The following is a 19311-nucleotide window of genomic DNA, read 5'->3' on the forward strand; positions in this document are numbered from 1 at the left end:
TGCTCTGTGAGGCTCCAGTTTTACTGTTATTGTTACTTTTTATTCCTTATCTTTCTATTCAGCCCCTCCCCTATTCATATACCTATCTCTCATCCAAACCACTGCCTGGTTGCTAAGGTAACTTGGACCCTAGCAACCAAAAACCTATTGCTCTGTGAGGCTCCAGTTTTATTATTATTGTTACTTTTTATAACTCTCTTTACTATTCAGCCCCTCCCCTACTCATATACCAGCCTCTCATCCCAGCCACTCCCTGGTTGCTAAGGTAACTTGGACCCTAGCAACCAAATAGCAGCTGAAACTCCAAACTGCTGAACTGAAAATGAAATAACTAAAAAACTACAAATAATAAAAAATGAAGACCAATTGCAAATTGTCTCAGAATATCACTCTACATTGAACTAAAAGATGAACAACCCCTTAAATTCCTTCCTATGGACTTAAACAGGGTATTCCCCTCCCAGATGTTGCCGAACTACAACTCCCAGAATGCAGCAACATTTGATGAGGAATGAAAGCATGCTGGGAGTTGTAGTTCGGAAACATCTGGCAACATTTGAATTCCCAGTTCTAGAAGCAAATAGAATAAATTATGGGTCCCATTGGGTCTCGTATAAAGCGACTCTTGACGCCGCCACTTTATGCAGTTCAGTGTGTAAATAAATATATTTATATATTACATCACGTGGCGACCTACATACCCTTTGTAATGGCCGTATCCCGGAGATAGTGGCTCATAAATACTGTGCTTTATCACCATAACCTTTGTGCCTTGTCGTCTTTATAAAACGTAAAGGAGAAGTAAAGCCTAAATATGGGTATAAATGGTGCAGTTTATATACTGTACTTAGTGTACCAGCCCATTAACAGTAATGATCCTACAGTTTGGCCATCTTTTGGGTGTCAGTGGCACCGCACGTGCTCAGTAGGCTCTGGGCCAAACCACAAAGTGCAGCATTTCTAGCCCAATTCTTTCTTAAGCTTTAGCTCTCCTTTACAAAAATTCTATATTTCCTTTATTTTTGACTATTTAGGAGTCAATATTATTATCCATTTGTTCCCCCATTCATAAACCGACGTTCCTGCTTAACTCGGCTCTTCCGTTCCACCGTATGTGCATCAGAGTCCTGTGCCAAGTCATAGAGATTCAGGTTAAGAAGTAAAGGGGGTGGGGGGGGAATCTCAATGTAGTGCAACTTCAATTTCTTCACGTTTTGTGGTCTAGAGCCAAATAATTATCATCACCAGCGTTGTTCCCTCTTCTGTGAGGTTCTACACACAGCTGTCTGTACTGGTGGTGGGGCCACTGGGGTCTCCATCTTGCCTCCAGTTTATGCCAAGCCCTACAGTCTCTGCCTTGCCCTACAGTCTCCTTCGAGTCCTACAGTCTCCTTCAAGTCCTACAGTCTCCTTCAAGTCCTACAGTCTCCATCTTGCCCTACAGTCTCCATCTTGCCCTACAGTCTCCTTCAAGTCCTACAGTCTCCATCTTGCCCTACAGTCTCCATCTTGCCCTACAGTCTCCTTCAAGTCCTACAGTCTCCATCTTGCCCTACAGTCTCCATCTTGCCCTACTGTCTCCAGCTTGTCTTACTGTCTCCATCTTACCCTACTGTCTCTATCTTGCCCTACTGTCCCCATCTTGCCCTACTGTCTCCACCTTGTCCTACTGTCTCCACCTTGTCCTACTGTCCCCATCTTGCCCTACTGTCCCCATCTTGCCCTACTGTCCCCATCTTGTCCTATTGTCCCCATCTTGCCCTACTGTCTCCATCTTGTCCTACTGTCCCCATCTTGCCCTACTGTCCCCATCTTGCCCTACTGTCCCCATCTTGCCCTACTGTCTCCATCTTGCCCTACTGTCCCCATCTTGCCCTACTGTCCCCATCTTGTCCTACTGTCCCCATCTTGTCCTACTGTCTCCATCTTGCCCTACTGTCCCCATCTTGCCCTACTGTCCCCATCTTGCCCTACAGTCTCCATCTTGCCCTACAGTCTCCATCTTGTCCTACTGTCTCCATCTTGCCCTACTGTCCCCATCTTGTCCTACAGTCTCCATCTTGCCCTACAGTCTCCATCTTGCCCTACAGTCTCCATCTTGCCATACAGTCTCCATTTTGCTCTACAGTCTCCGCCCTGCTCTAGAGTCTCCACCCTGCTCTAAAGTCTCCGCCCTGCCCCTACAGTCCCCACCTTGCCCTACAGGACCCCAGGACAGTCCCCTTTTATGGACACTCAACTAAAGATAGCTCTGGTTCTGGCTATAATGGTGGAATAAATCAGAATAGCTCAGTCTCCTCCAAGCCCTACAGTCTCCGCCCTGCCCTGTCCTACAGTCTCCGCCCAGCCCCTACAGTGCCCTTTAATGTACCCCAACTACAGACAGCTCTGGATATATTGGTGGAAACAACCTGAATAGCTCAGTCCAGGGATATCAATGTGAATGGCTTATAAGCCAATAAGAAAACAGAGGTCGGCTCAGGCCCGCCTGAGAACATCATAGGACTCTTCCACTTTCTGGGCAGGGATTGACCCTAAACAAATGGGGCCTTAAAAAAAAAAGAGATAAGAAAAAGGTAGAAAACCCCGCCCACAGAAGAGGCGGCCATTACACACGGTCCTATCACGGAGAGAAAGGGAATTCACTTGGACTGAATGTCGCTGTCCCTTCCCACCGGGGAGATCTCAGCTTTGTTCCTTAGAAATAGATCCCCCCGGTATCGGTTCTGATTGGAACAGACTCGGCTTTCACTAATGAGAAGGTTCCGACTGTCCCTCCGAGGCCGGGGTGGTCTCCTCTGGTTCCTCAGGGGTCTCCCCAATCACCGCCAGTTTTATCATCTTCAGCCATTTCTGCTTGAGCTCCTCCGTGTCTGCCGAGAACGTGTGCACCGACTTGGACTGGGTCAGCCTGAAGCTGTGGGGCAAATCCACGTGGCGCGGGGCATCGTCCACCGTGTAGCCCAACAGCGGGATGGTGGCCTGGGCCTTCACGTCCTGAAACACAGATCAGTTACCCAGAGCCCAATTGGGGCAGAACATGAGACAGAACATTCCCACAATCCCTTACCTGGGCCGCCCCGTACATATACAGCACCAGCGCCTCATTCTTGGGGATAACGCACCAAACCTTCTGCCAGGGCTTCGACTTCTCGTTGTATTGGAGAAAACTGCAAATTACACTGTTCCCCGAGACTTCAGCCGATTCAATCTGCGGGGTATAGGGAGTCAGAACCAGCAGTGCAGGGAAGGGAAAGGGACAGACACAGTGACAGTTACACATAACTATAAACCCAGTGAGAATGAGGGATGAATGGATATTGGGGAGTTGTATCAGGAGTCAGAACCAGCAGGGAAGGGAAAGGGACAGACACAGTGACAGTTACACATAACTATAAACCCAGTGAGAATGAGGAATGAATGGATATTGGGGAGTTGTATCAGGAGTCAGAACCAGCAGTGCAGGGAAGGGAAAGGGACAGACACAGTGACAGTTACACATAACTATAAACCCAGTGAGAATGAGGAATGAATGGATATTGGGGAGTTGTATCAGGAGTCAGAACCAGCAGTGCACGCACCTCCAGGATGCCCCTCTTCTTCTCCTTCTCCTCGCTGTCTATGCTCCCCCGCAGGATCTTGTAACAATCTTTACACACTTTGTTCATCTTGTTACTGTCGTATTCCAGGGTGGCTTTGTAATCTGAACATTTCCAGCAAACCACCTGAAATACAATTTGGCAAAAAGGCAAATAAGAGATGTAGCCAAAGCCCCTTCAGGGTAATCGGGGAAATAAAATGTACTTTCTAAGCCCAGGTAGGAACCTACATAGCCACAAGCCCGACAGTGGTGCCTCCGCCGCGTCAGCGCATTGAACTGCTCCTTGCACTTCATACACATCGTCACTTCGTTATCCCGAATCCAACGTGGGGCCCTCAGCCCGAGTTCCGCTCTCTGGGAAATACAGAGAAGAAAGAGTTAAACAGGAAAAACAATTCAATGATGACCACAGTTACCCCCCCCTAACTGGCCTTCAGGCTGGGCCCCCTTAGCCCATAACAAGGTTACAGATATATAGAAACATTGGGGTAACAGTCACCCCGCTATAGTTCCAGGGGTACCCAGGGCACAAGCACTCACCCCAAATCCCCCCCTAACTGGCCTTCAGGCTGGGCCCCCTTAGCCCATAACAAGGTTACAGATATATAGAAACATTGGGGTAACAGTCACCCCGCTATAGTTCCAGGGGTACCCAGGGCACAAATAAGCACTCACCCCAAATCCCCCCCTAACTGGCCTTCAGGCTGGGCCCCTTAGCCCATAACAAGGTTACAGATATATAGAAACATTGGGTAACAGTCACCCCGCTATAGTTCCAGGGGTACCCAGGGCACAAATAAGCACTCACCCCAAATCCCCCCTAACTGGCCTTCAGGCTGGGCCCCCTTAGCCCATAACAAGGTTACAGATATATAGAAACATTGGGGTAACAGTCACCCCGCTATAGTTCCAGGGGTACCCAGGGCACAAATAAGCACTCACCCCAAATCCCCCCCTAACTGGCCTTCAGGCTGGGCCCCCTTAGCCCATAACAAGGTTACAGATATATAGAAACATTGGGGCACAGACGTAGGAGACCCCAATATTACTGTATTCCCGACACTTACTGACACTTCGCTGGGCGTTTCCTCCAGTTCTTTTGCGATTGCGATTTTAAAGGTTTCGTTCTTCTGCTGCACTTCTGCAATGGTGTCCCGCAGAGCCTGTAGGAATAAGGGGTTAATACCAATGGCTGCTATACCAAACCCTATATATATTATATAGATAGATAGATAGATCGATAGATGATGGATAGATGGATAGATAGATGGATAGATGATAGATAGATAGATAGATAGATAGACAGATAGATGATAGATAGATAGATAGATAGATAGATGGACAGACAGACAGATGATAGATAGACAGATATAGATAGATAGATAGACAGATAGATGATAGATAGATAGATAGATAGATAGATAGATAGATAGATAGATAGATAGATAGATAGATAGATAGATAGATGATAGACAGACAGACAGACAGATAGATGATAGATATAATATATATAAGTATATAAGTATAATATAATAATTATCACTTACTTTAATCCACTCTTCTTTGTTCTGCTCGGAGCTGGAAAGGAAAGAAGCCAGAGATTAGTTCTACCCATCCTTTCCCGGCTGCACTGCTGCGCCTCACTGCTACCCAATCAGATCCCCCCGTACCTGGCCTGCAGCTCCAGCGTCCGTTCTTTCCCCGATATCTGGAACGTGTGCGGATAATCCTCGTTCTGAGTCTCGACCACCTTCATTCCTTCCAGGCCGATCTTGGTGCGGAGCGTGTACTTGGTGCCGACCAAGCTGAATTTCGGCACGCAGTAAAGCAACATGTTGTTGAGCTGGGGAGGCAAATAAAGGAGCATTAGGGCCGGCAGTTAGGTGCAGGGATCATAGTTTCCCAATGCAATTGCTCTGCCCACTCACCAAGAAGAGGTAACGCTCTTGGGCCGAGGTGTTTCGGGCAGCGAGCTTCAGGATTTGCCCCTCCTTGATTAACTCGTTAGAGGGGTGCACAATGTCTTCCTCTTCCCCCAACATTTCATAGATGCTCAGCAGCTTCTTCAGATTTTCCTGGGAGTTGTAAGTACCAAGTAAGTACCAAGAGCCGTACAGGGCTTTATACATGTTGCTGCTGATTGTAGTGAGCGCCCCCTATAGGACGATCCCAGGATTCCAATATCTGGGCTGCTCTCCTTCCCATCGTCAGGCAAGGGGGCGGGGCATGACCCTGACCAAGAAGCTGCATTGATCTTTCTAAGCTGTGCTTTGAGCTGTGACCACTAGAGGGAGCTCTCACCCAATCAAACTGCAAGGATCACTAGGGGGATACTCACCATTTTCCGGATCGCCGTGTTTGAGTGCGTGGCGGCAAATGAAATGAGCTCCAGCGCCTCTGAAATTAAAAAATATACAAAGGATAAATACTCCTATGTCCTATTCCTAGCAACTTTGCCATTGGTCGTCATTATTTATTATTGATCTCTTCTCTAAAATGGGGGGTCACTGACCCCGGCAACCAAAAACTATTGCTCTGTGAGCTTACAAGTTTATTATTGCTGTTACTTTTCATTCCTTATTCATCTTTCAGGCTCTTATTCCAACCACTGGCAGGTTGCTAAGGTAATTAAGACCCTAGCAACCAGATTCCAAATAGGAGATCCGCTGTACAAAAAAAGCTAAATAACTGAAAAACCCACAAAGATTAAAGAAGACTCAGAATATCGATGCCAGTGTTATACTAATAGTTAATTTAAAGGGGAACAACCCCTTTTAAATAGTCATTTGTGGCTACTGCTGTACCGGTTACTGCCAGTAGATGGTGCTGTGTAGCTGCCAGTTTATTACAATGACTGGCTGGTTAAATTTCCCATATGTCGAGCAAATTTCCCATACTCGGTACGTACTTTCGGCATCCTTGCGGTCGAGCGAGTCTGCGGGCAGTTTGCGCAAATAGTCCTTCAGCAGCATCTCGTAGCGAGGGATCCGTTGGACCGGCCCCAACATGTGGTGCTGCAGAGTTAAATTGCCGCATTTCCCCTCTCTCTGTAACACACACACAATGTATTTGTCATCGCTAGCTCTAGAACTGATAATATGTGTTATAAGGGATAATGTACCCCCTACTGTAAATGATAAGGATATTAGCAGTCACTGAGGGGTTCTGTGCCCCCCATATAAAGGCACAAGGCTGCAGGCTGAGTTATACAGGGAACTCTGAGTATCACTCATGTATTATAAGGGATAATGTACCCCCTACTGTAAATGATAAGGATATTAGCAGTCACTGAGGGGTTCTGTGCCCCCCATATAAAGGCACAAGGCTGCAGGCTGAGTTATACAGGGAACTCTGAGTATCACTCATGTATTATAAGGGAGAATGTACCCCCTACTGTAAATGATAAGGATATTAGCAGTCACTGAGGTGTTCTGTGCCCATATAAAGGCACAAGGCTGCAGGCTGAGTTATACAGGGAACTCTGAGTATCACTCATGTATTATAAGGGATAATGTACCCCCTACTGTAAATGATAAGGATATTAGCAGTCACTGAGGGGTTCTGTGCCCCCCATATAAAGGCACAAGGCTGCAGGCTGAGTTATACAGGGAACTCTGAGTATCACTCATGTATTATAAGGGATAATGTACCCCCTACTGTAAATGATAAGGATATTAGCAGTCACTGAGGGGTTCTGTGCCCCCCATATAAAGGCACAAGGCTGCAGGCTGAGTTATACAGGGAACTCTGAGTATCACTCATGTATTATAAGGGATAATGTACCCCCTACTGTAAATGATAAGGATATTAGCAGTCACTGAGGGTTCTCTGCCCCCCTTATAAAGGCACAAGGCTGCAGGCTGAGTTATACAGGGAACTCTGAGTATCACTCATGTATTATAAGGGATAATGTACCCCCTACTGTAAATGATAAGGATATTAGCAGTCACTGAGGGTTCTCTGCCCCCCATATAAAGGCACAAGGCTGCAGGCTGAGTTATACAGGGAACTCTGAGTATCACTCATGTATTATAAGGGATAATGTACCCCCTACTGTAAATGATAAGGATATTAGCAGTCACTGAGGGGTTCTGTGCCCCCCATATAAAGGCACAAGGCTGCAGGCTGAGTTATACAGGGAACTCTGAGTATCACTCATGTATTATAAGGGATAATGTACCCCCTACTGTAAATGATAAGGATATTAGCAGTCACTGAGGGGTTCTGTGCCCCCATATAAAGGCACAAGGCTGCAGGCTGAGTTATACAGGGAACTCTGAGTATCACTCATGTATTATAAGAGATAATGTACCCCCTACTGTAAATGATAAGGATATTAGCAGTCACTGAGGGGTTCTGTGCCCATATAAAGGCACAAGGCTGCAGGCTGAGTTATACAGGGAACTCTGAGTATCACTCATGTATTATAAGGGATAATGTACCCCCTACTGTAAATGATAAGGATATTAGCAGTCACTGAGGGGCTCTGTGCCCCCCATATAAAGGCACAAGGCTGCAGGCTGAGTTATACAGGGAACTCTGAGTATCACTCATGTATTATAAGGGATAATGTACCCCCTACTGTAAATGATAAGGATATTAGCAGTCACTGGGGGGTTCTGTGCCCCCCATATAAAGGCACAAGGCTGAACTGACTGTTATTTAATTACTGCTGCTAATTATGGAACTATTTTATTTAACCCATTCACTCCCCATTTAGTGTCACAGTATGGAATATAGAATGAACCAGCAGGGGTCAGTGCAACACCATAGAACAACCTGAGCAGTCTAGTATCCCTTAGCAACCAGCGGCCAGTTGCCCTTTTTACCCCGGCCTAGTGCAGTTAAAAACAACGATGCCAATTACCTGAATTTCTTCCACGACGTTCTTAAACTGCACGCTCTTCTCCATCCACCCCCTCAGCGTCTCCATGGCGTTGTCAAAGTTTTTCACGTACTCGGCGTACATCTTGAGGAAGGGCGCCAGCTTCTGCAGAATGTCCCCGATCTTTGGGCTGATGGACCTGAGACAGAGCATGTAATAGCAGGAATCAGAGTAGGAAACTGGGGGTCATTCCCCCTGCTGGGCTGCTCTCTTCCCCATGGACAAGAATACATTTCCAATAGGAAAGCAATGGGATGGAGCTTTGGCCACTAGAGGGCGATCATGCTACATCACCCTATGGAAACCCAGTATAACAAAGTAATTTTATTTCATTTATTGTCTCTTTTACCTACTGACCCCGACCCACTTACCACTCCTTCATCCGAGACTCCAACTCCGGCAGCAGGAACTGCCCGTGAAAGCTTTGTATCGACGAGATGTTGGAGAATATTTTATTTAACACTTCGACGGGGAAAGATCCTTGTTTGGCCTCCTTCATCAGGGCGTCGTGGAACGTCTGGAAGGTAAATGGAGTTCTATGGATACTGCCCATGTTATATATCATTGTGCAAGGGTAATGCTACGTTGGGCCTAGTTAAACCATGCACAGGCCTCTCCAGCCAGCAGTGCTGTAATGAAGCCTTTTTCCTATTCAAGGGCCCAGCTTTATTTACTGTACACAGACGTGAAGGACACAGTTTGTTTTTTACTGCTTGGGGGTCATTGCTTGAAGGAGATCGTAATTAATCCAGTGGAAACTGCTCTCAGACCTCCAAACCTGTCCGGGGGGGGGTCTTGTTGCCTTGGTACGAAGGGCAGGGTGACCCCAAATATACAGCCGTACTGAGATTTAATCAAAGTAGCTTGATAATTTACCCCCTACTGTAAATGATAAGGATATTAGCAGTCACTGAGGGGTTCTGTGCCCCCCATATAAAGGCACAAGGCTGCAGGCTGAGTTATACATGGGACCCCGAGTATCACTCATGTATTATAAGGGATAATGTACCCCCTACTGTAAATGATAAGGATATTAGCAGTCACTGAGGGGCTCTGTGCCCCCCATATAAAGGCACAAGGCTGCAGGCTGAGTTATACAGGGAACTCTGAGTATCACTCATGTATTATAAGGGATAATGTACCCCCTACTGTAAATGATAAGGATATTAGCAGTCACTGAGGGGTTCTGTGCCCCCCATATAAAGGCACAAGGCTGCAGGCTGAGTTATACAGGGAACTCTGAGTATCACTCATGTATTATAAGGGATAATGTACCCCCTACTGTAAATGATAAGGATATTAGCAGTCACTGAGGGGTTCTGTGCCCCCCATATAAAGGCACAAGGCTGCAGGCTGAGTTATACAGGGAACTCTGAGTATCACTCATGTATTATAAGGGATAATGTACCCCCTACTGTAAATGATAAGGATATTAGCAGTCACTGAGGGGTTCTGTGCCCCCCATATAAAGGCACAAGGCTGCAGGCTGAGTTATACAGGGAACTCTGAGTATCACTCATGTATTATAAGGGATAATGTACCCCCTACTGTAAATGATAAGGATATTAGCAGTCACTGAGGGGTTCTGTGCCCCCCATATAAAGGCACAAGGCTGCAGGCTGAGTTATACAGGGAACTCTGAGTATCACTCATGTATTATAAGGGATAATGTACCCCCTACTGTAAATGATAAGGATATTAGCAGTCACTGTGGGGTTCTGTGCCCCCCATATAAAGGCACAAGGCTGCAGGCTGAGTTCTACAGGGAACTCTGAGTATCACTCATGTATTATAAGGGATAATGTACCCCCTACTGTAAATGATAAGGATATTAGCAGTCACTGTGGGGTTCTGTGCCCATATAAGGGCACAAGGCTGCAGGAGGCGGAGTTACAGATAAGGAAATCCATGTATATAAGGATAACACAGGCCCGAGCTATACGCCTGTAGCAGACTGGGCCATACTGGGGGTGCTGGTGCTGTTCCGGCCCAGTTGCAGATCACGCAGGTTTCTCTGGTATAAAGGGAACTGATGAGATAGAAATAACAAGGGGAAGTGAAAAGCCAATGGGGGGGGGGGGGTTCAGTACCTGCAGAAGTTCCAGGCGGCTGACATAGGCCCTCTCCGTCTCTAAGAGCTCGTTAGCGATGTTGTGAAGCTTCTGCTCGTTAGTCTCCTACGGAACCATAAGGAAGCAACAGAGAAGGCAGATTAATTAACAGGCTGATCCCGCCTCGTGCGCATTAATTAACCAGACGCCGGCCCTTTAATCAAGCGGCTCGACTGCCGGGCCTGCACGCAGGAACCCAATTAAAAGTCCATTTGACATTTGCTCGGCCCCTGCTAATGGCAACGCGCAGAGCGCAGGAATTCTAAATGGGCCCCCAGTTGGTCCCAACAAGGAAAACAGGAGGACTGTGTTTTAAAGGGTAAATAGAGCCAAACTCACTGAAACCTGTGTATTATAATAATGTTCCATCTGGTGTATAATATAAGGATATTCAGTCCATGGACCTGTATAAAAACCTTTGGTCTCGTGCTTTCATATGGTCACGGAACTCCTTCGTGATTTAGAATATCCTTATGGTTTACAATAGGGGGCACATTATTCACTATATATATATATATATATATACACAGACACACGGGTAGGAAATGCTATCTGCATTACAAGAAACAACCCCAGTGGGGCAGTAACCCATAGCAACCAATCAGTGCTTAGGTTTTTTCAGCCAGCTGCATGTACAACAATGAATGTGACCATTTGATTGGTTGCCAGATGACCCCCACTGTCCATCTGTAGCCCCTCTCTGTTCCCAGCAGGGCATTATAGAAGAAGTTGATACTATATGGGCCTATTAGCCATAGAGCAGATTTGTTATTGGCAGCAGTATTGTATTGTCTGTGCCTTGGTGAGCACTACTGGTTCTGACCTTTATACAATGAAACACCCCCCTACACTGGGCCCCCAACCTTACACTGGGCTGACCATTCATCAGTGGGTCACCAACCCAACAATGTGCCAACAGGCCTATACTGGGACTCTAACCCTACACCAGGGTCGTACTTTCAGTCACCCTACACTAGTTACAATACCCCACTCTGGTCAACTTTCCCACAATGAATCACTTGGCCCAATACCTGGTCAGGAACCTTACACTGGGCTGGGCACCCCTCAGTCATTTAATTCCGGTCGCCAATACTAAACTGGGTCAACCACTGTACATTCGGTCACCAACCCCAACCAGGACTTCGATCCCCTACAATGGGCCAACCTCCTTCACCAGCTCATTAGCCCTTCACTTGGTCACCAACCAACCTTAAACTGGAGTGAATATTCATCAGTGGGTCGCCAACCTAACAATGTGCCAACAGGTCTATACTGAGACTCCAACCCTACAAAAGGGTCAACCATCATACATTTGGTCAGCAAACCCTACACTTATTACAATACCCTACAACTGGGCAACCTCCAACGAATCACCAGCCCTAGATTATGAATCATGAACCTTACACTGGGCTGACCAACCCCTCAGTCATTAGCCCTACAATCTGCCACCAACCCTACAATGGGTCAACCAACATATGTTGGGCCTCCAACCCCAACCATGACTCCAATGGCCTTCAATGGCTCAACGTCATAATGTACTTCACCAGCTCATCAGCCCTTCACCTGATCACCAACCAACCTTACACTGGGCTGACCTCCCCTCAGTAATTAGCCCAACAATCACTCACCAATACTAAATAAGGTCAACCAATATACGTTGGGCCTCCAACCCCAACCATGACTCCAATAGTTTACAATGGGTCAACCTTCTTCACCAGCTCATCAGCCCTTCACTTGGTCACCAACCAACCTTACACTGGACTGACCATTTATCAGTGGGTCACTAATCCTACAATGTGCCAACAGGCCTATACTGAGACTCCAACCATCATACATTTGGTCAGCAAACCCTACACTAATTACAATACCCTACAACTGGGCGACCTCCAAACAGAATCACCATCCCTAGATTATGAATCATGAACCCATACCCCAGTCTGGTCAACTTTCCAACAATGAATCACTTGGCCCTATACCTGGCCAGGAACCTTACACTGGACTGACCACCCCTCAGTCATTAGCCCTACAATCTGCCACAAATACTACAATGGGTCAACCAACATACGTTGGGCCTCCAACCCCAACCATGACTCCAATGGCCTACAATGGGTCAACCTCCCATTAATGAGTCACCAGTTCTACACCACAATCGCTACACCTGTTTACCATTGGGTTGACCACTCCTCAGCCTTGCCATGGGTCACCAACTATTATGGGATGTCATCCAGCAGATGAGTTCCCCTTTAATTCGCACACGTTCCATTGCCCTGAATTCATATTTCATTTCAACCCTATCAAATAATTCTTTGCAGGCTTTATCTTTTTAAATCCATGTCAACAACTATTCAAGATCTGTATCAGGAAGGGGGGGGGGAACAGGAACCAAAAGGGGAACCTTAGAACCGCAGAACGTAGATGTGCCTGTACATGGGATATTCTGATGGTAAATAACATTTGGAAGTCTGATAGCCTTAACAGTAAATAGTATGTTGTATTGCCCCTTTATAAGCCCCTTTATGCCACCCAAATGGGCAGAATTATATATAAAGATATCCAACATGGCGGCAGGGGATATGGATACATAGAATATATAGTAAATAAATACCTTAAAGTCAGTGGGCTCGGCAATGGTGATGTTAATGGTGCCGATATCTTCCAGGGCTTCCCCGGTTGGACTCGACTCTATAGGAGGTTCTGTCTCCTCGTAGCCTTGGTTGGTTTGGCCCATAATGGGGGGCTTTTGGGCCACCTCAGAACCTTCTCCATTCACCATCCTCTCAACAATGGCGGCCTTGTTAGGGGGCAAAGCAGGTGGTAGTGGGGGTGCAGTTTTTGGCTCAGGTAGAACATCCGGTGTCCCCAAAGGAGGACTCTGTGTGCCATTAGGGGGCGGAGTCTGTATGGTGGGAGTGGCTAGTGCGTTTTTCCTCCCGGATTCTGCCTTAGTAACGGTGGCCATCCCATTGGCTGTGACTTTGGGCTGCTCCTGGATGATGTCCTGGTTGGTTCCTTGCCTGTGCAGGAGTGGGTGCTCGGTAAACGGCTGCAGGATCACCTTAGACCTTGGCTTGTGGTTCGGCCCATTGCTCAAGTTGCTCGGGGAGGCTTTCCGGATCTCACCTGGGCTGTAGGGGGGGCAATAAAAAGAAGAGCCTTTTAGTCCATCCATAACTATAATGAACTCTTCTCCTGGGAGAGCATCAGACTTTGACTAGCTTTGATACAATTAACCGTAGTGGTGGGACTTCCTCAATGTGGGGGGGACCCGGTTCTGCTTCTCTTGCTCACTTCCTCCCAAATATACATTCCAAAAGCACAAAGTCACAGACTGGGCAGATGGAACCGACAGTGAGGGCCTCGTGCTATTCATGTACTTAATAATTCACTAATTACCACTGGTATTGCTTATTGTGTGCCCAGAACATTCCTTCTCTGTATATTTGTATTTATACATATGGGTAGGGGGTGCCATAGTGTTTCCCTTAGACAGTACAGTATGGGGGTACAGCTTATTGTGTGCCCAGAACATTCCCTCTCTGTATATTTGTATTTATACATATGGGTAGGGGGTGCCATAGTGTTTCCCTTAGACAGTACAGTATGGGGGTACAGCTTACTGAGTGCCCAGAGCATTCCCTCTCTGTATATTTGTATTTATACATATGGGTAGGGGGTGCCATAGTGTTTCCCTTAGACAGTACAGTATGGGGGTACAGCTTATTGTGTGCCCAGAACATTCCTTCTCTGTATATTTGTATTTATACATATGGGTAGGAGGTGCCATAGTGTTTCCCTTAGACAGTACAGTATGGGGGTACAGCTTATTGTGTGCCCAGAACATTCCTTCTCTGTATATTTGTATTTATACATATGGGTAGGGGGTGCCATAGTGTTTCCCTTAGACAGTACAGTATGGGGGTACAGCTTATTGTGTGCCCAGAACATTCCCTCTCTGTATATTTGTATTTATACATATGGGTAGGAGGTGCCATAGTGTTTCCCTTAGACAGTACAGTATGGGGTACAGCTTATTGTGTGCCCAGAACATTCCCTCTCTGTATATTTGTATTTATACATATGGGTAGGGGGTGCCATAGTGTTTCCCTTAGACAGTACAGTATGGGGGTACAGCTTATTGTGTGCCCAGAACATTCCTTCTCTGTATATTTGTATTTATACATATGGGTAGGGGGTGCCATAGTGTTTCCCTTAGACAGTACAGTATGGGGGTACAGCTTATTGTGTGCCCAGAACATTCCTTCTCTGTATATTTGTATTTATACATATGGGTAGGGGGTGCCATAGTGTTTCCCTTGGACAGTACAGTATGGGGGTACAGCTTATTGTGTGCCCAGAACATTCCTTCTCTGTATATTTGTATTTATACATATGGGTAGGGGTGCCATAGTGTTTCCCTTAGACAGTACAGTATGGGGGTACAGCTTATTGTGTGCCCAGAACATTCCTTCTCTGTATATTTGTATTTATACATATGGGTAGGGGGTGCCATAGTGTTTCCCTATGAAATGAACCCTGATCAGTAGAAACCATAAATCTAACTGAAATGCAGAGCAGACTGGTTGGTTATGACAAAGCCACGTGTGGGGCCATTAGAGGCCGGATCACGTCTCAGCCAGAGAATATGGGAAGTTCAGCTCGACTCGCTTTAATATCCATCACTGTCGCTGCACAATAAACAATGGAGCGGCCAATTAATTCCTTATTTCTGGGGAGGGACCGACTCTCAGCAGAGGAAACCAGGTGCTAAGGCCAAAATAAACATCTCATCCCTCATTCCACTGCCTGTCATCGCCGCGTTCCACGTGCGGAGGGAGCGCTTCCCCCAAAGGGGGGTAGGGAGTTTCACTAGCATTGCCTTCTAATATCCTTATCATTTACAGTAGGGGGTACATTATCCCTTATAATACATGAGTGATACTCAGAGTTCCCTGTATAACTCAGCCTGCAGCCTTGTGCCTTTATATGGGGGGCACAGACCCCCTCAGTGACTGCTAATATCCTTATCATTTACAGTAGGGGGTACATTATCCCTTATAATACATGAGTGATACTCAGAGTTCCCTGTATAACTCAGCCTGCAGCCTTGTGCCTTTATATGGGCACAGAACCCCTCAGTGACTGCTAATATCCTTATCATTTACAGTAGGGGGTACATTATCCCTTATAATACATGAGTGATACTCAGAGTTCCCTGTATAACTCAGCCTGCAGCCTTGTGCCTTTATATGGGGGGCACAGAACCCCTCAGTGACTGCTAATATCCTTATCATTTACAGTAGGGGGTACATTATCCCTTATAATACATGAGTGATACTCAGAGTTCCCTGTATAACTCAGCCTGCAGCCTTGTGCCTTATATGGGCACAGAACCCCTCAGTGACTGCTAATATCCTTATCATTTACAGTAGGGGGTACATTATCCCTTATAATACATGAGTGATACTCAGAGTTCCCTGTATAACTCAGCCTGCAGCCTTGTGCCTTTATATGGGGGGCACAGAACCCCTCAGTGACTGCTAATATCCTTATCATGTACAGTAGGGGGTACATTATCCCTTAATTTCAGGGCGTACCTGCCGCCTTCGAAGCGACTGATGAGATCCGAGATCTTCGTCGGCTTTTCCCCTGAGTTGGACGTCACGTCCTCCATCTTTGGCCGCCCCCTGGGAAAGGTCCGGCTGATGGGAGTTTGGGGTTTTTGCGGAGACGGAGATGTGGTCAGAATTTCCGGCTTTGGGGGAACTGTCAGAAACACAAAGGTGGGGGGGCACATTAGCCTGCAATGACATCATAGCACAGAATAATTTCCTATAATGACATCACAGTACAGGACACGCCCCTACGAAGATTATCAGCCATCCCATCCCTTTAATAGCCATACCATGCTACATGGCTGCTTAAATACCAGTGCAGTCATACACCAATTCCCAGCGTTAATGGAATTAAAGCTACACAAGTGCCTTATACAGACTCAATGACGGTGTATGACATCAAAGAGGCCCCATTTTGGGTGCCCCCCGCACCCCGCACCCCACCCACAGGTCACTCTCTCCGTGACAATGTCGGCACATTCAGCATTCCGGGGGTTTCCGTCACATGGGACATTACAGGGAGTTGCTCGGAGGAAATCCAGCCGCTCCCTCAATAAGGATATAGGAGTCATTGTGTCACCCCAAAGATGACAGCTGCCTGTCGTTTAAAGGGCAAGTTAAACTATACTAATATCTACAGTTAGTTTTAGTGGTTATACAGGTATGGGATCCCTTATCCGGAAACCCGTTATCCCCTTATTGGGGCAGAACAGCCCTATTGGGTTTATTTAATGGTTAAATGATTCCCTTTTCTCTGTAATAATAAAACAGTACCTGTACTTGATCCCAACTAAGATATAATTACCCCTTATTGGGGGTAGAACAGCCCTATTGGGTTTATTTAATGGTTAAATGATTCCCTTTTCTCTGTAATAATAAAACAGTACCTGTACTTGATCCCAACTAAGATATAATTACCCCTTATTGGGGGTAGAACAGCCCTATTGGGTTTATTTCATGGTTAAATGATCCCCTTTTCTCTGTAATAATAAAACAGTACCTGTACTTGATCCCAACTAAGATATAATTACCCCTTATTGGGGCAGAACAGCCCTATTGGGTTTATTTCATGGTTAAATGATTCCCTTTTCTCTGTAATAATAAAACAGTACCTGTACTTGATCCCAACTAAGATATAATTACCCCTTATTGGGGGTAGAACAGCCCTATTGGGTTTATTTCATGGTTAAATGATTCCCTTTTCTCTGTAATAATAAAACAGTACCTGTACTTGATCCCAACTAAGATATAATTACCCCTTATTGGGGCAGAACAGCCCTATTGGGTTTATTTAATGGTTAAATGATTCCCTTTTCTCTGTAATAATAAAACGGTACCTGTACTTGATCCCAACTAAGATATAATTACCCCTTATTGGGGCAGAACAGCCCTATTGGGTTTATTTCATGGTTAAATGATTCCCTTTTCTCGGACTCTAGCCCTCAAACTATGGCCTGCCCCCCGCTGCGTCCTCCGGCTCCTTGCTCCCGGTGCGTCTGGCAAGTAGTAGCCAGGGGTGAGGACACAGCAGGGGCCAAGTAAATTACCTTGGGGGGCCGGCCCTTAGTTTGAGAGTCCCTGGTATAAACCAATAGAAAAGCAGTTTACTTGGCAGTCGGCTGGAGTGGTGCCCTCTATTGGTGGAACCCAACTTTGGGCAACTGTGTGCCGGAGACCGGTATCGATTCTACTCTCACACCAGGGAAAACCCAATGGGCCCCATGTCCCCCACTGTCCCAGCCCGTTCCCCCCGCTGGGAACTACATGCACCAGTGCCCCCCCACCTAGAACCATGTGCACTGGTGCATCCTTTACTGCCCCCGCCTGGGGCAATATGTGCCGGCCCTCTCCAAGGGGGGGAAAGGGTGCAATTGGGGTGGGCCCCTGACACCCCAGACCAATACAGCTCTCACACCTCATTATAATTAACTATTGGACTGACTGGGGCTCATCATCATCATCACTTTGCCCCTCACTGGATAGTGCACCCCAATGTTCCTTTATAGAAGGGGGGTCACTGTTGTGGGATGTTTTCTAAAAAAAAAGTCCTATCCCCCCATAATTCCTAGTACCAATGCCCAGTTAGTACAGAGTCTGCCATACTGGGGGGGTGTCTGTCCCAGCTGTTGGGTCTGATCTGCGAGATTGGCACACACACAGGGTGACCCCCGGGGGGCAGTAGGGAACATGCTGACTATAGGGGCCCAGCCCTGCCTAATGCATTCAGGGGCCCTTCCCAGACCCCCCTGCGCATCTGACTCCCGTCCCCAGAGAGCTGGGAAGGCCAAGCCCGGCATTAAACTCCGGCACAGGATACGCGGCGCATCCTCTCAGCGCGGGGAGGTCTGGGGGGCAACGAGGGACCTGTTTCCTGGAGTCGGAACCTTTGGGCTACTGGGTAGGAACTGCCTTCGTGCAGCTTGTTAGCAACTCCCGGGGGGGCCCTTGGTCTTATTTACTAAATGGTTAAATCATTTAACCATGAAATAAACCCAATAGGGCTGTTCTGCCCCAATAAGGGGTAATTATATCTTAGTTGGGATCAAGTACAGGTACTGTTTTATTATTACAGAGAAAAGGGAATCATTTAACCATTAAATAAACCCAATAGGGCTGTTCTGCCCCAATAAGGGGTAATTATATCTTAGTTGGGATCAAGTACAGGTACTGTTTTATTATTACAGAGAAAAGGGAATCATTTAACCATGAAATAAACCCAATAGGGCTGTTCTGCCCCAATAAGGGGTAATTATATCTTAGTTGGGATCAAGTACAGGTACTGTTTTATTATTACAGAGAAAAGGGAATCATTTAACCATTAAATAAACCCAATAGGGCAGTTCTACCCCCAATAAGGGGTAATTATATCTTAGTTGGGATCAAGTACAGGTACTGTTTTATTATTACAGAGAAAAGGGAATCATTTAACCATTAAATAAACCCAATAGGGCTGTTCTGCCCCAATAAGGGGTAATTATATCTTAGTTGGGATCAAGTACAGGTACTGCTTTATTATTACAGAGAAAAGGGAATCATTTAACCATTAAATAAACCCAATAGGGCTGTTCTGCCCAATAAGGGGTAATTATATCTTAGTTGGGA

The 19311-nt window shown here is 46.5% G+C and overlaps 1 protein-coding gene across 2 annotated transcripts in view; it reads right to left on the bottom strand.

Annotated features, from left to right (window-relative positions):
• Window positions 1-1788: 1788 nt before the first annotated feature.
• The window catches only part of fgd4 (FYVE, RhoGEF and PH domain containing 4), a 62003-nt gene continuing 44480 nt past the window's right edge, over window positions 1789-19311 (bottom strand). For both annotated transcript variants that reach the window (XM_031898505.1, XM_031898506.1), the window contains exons 3-17: window positions 16192-16360; window positions 13203-13722; window positions 10577-10663; window positions 8858-9003; window positions 8469-8625; window positions 6510-6648; window positions 5940-5998; window positions 5530-5676; window positions 5272-5444; window positions 5149-5179; window positions 4669-4764; window positions 3830-3955; window positions 3582-3725; window positions 3071-3211; window positions 1789-2997 (exon numbers count right to left, since the gene is read on the bottom strand). In XM_031898505.1, coding sequence (XP_031754365.1) covers window positions 2752-2997; window positions 3071-3211; window positions 3582-3725; window positions 3830-3955; window positions 4669-4764; window positions 5149-5179; window positions 5272-5444; window positions 5530-5676; window positions 5940-5998; window positions 6510-6648; window positions 8469-8625; window positions 8858-9003; window positions 10577-10663; window positions 13203-13722; window positions 16192-16360 — 2381 coding nt within the window. In that variant the 3' untranslated portion in view covers window positions 1789-2751. The remainder of the gene's footprint in view (window positions 2998-3070; window positions 3212-3581; window positions 3726-3829; window positions 3956-4668; window positions 4765-5148; window positions 5180-5271; window positions 5445-5529; window positions 5677-5939; window positions 5999-6509; window positions 6649-8468; window positions 8626-8857; window positions 9004-10576; window positions 10664-13202; window positions 13723-16191; window positions 16361-19311) is intronic.

The sequence above is a fragment of the Xenopus tropicalis genome, chromosome 3 (genome assembly GCF_000004195.4).
Source record: "Xenopus tropicalis strain Nigerian chromosome 3, UCB_Xtro_10.0, whole genome shotgun sequence".
Lineage (NCBI taxonomy): Eukaryota > Metazoa > Chordata > Amphibia > Anura > Pipidae > Xenopus > Xenopus tropicalis.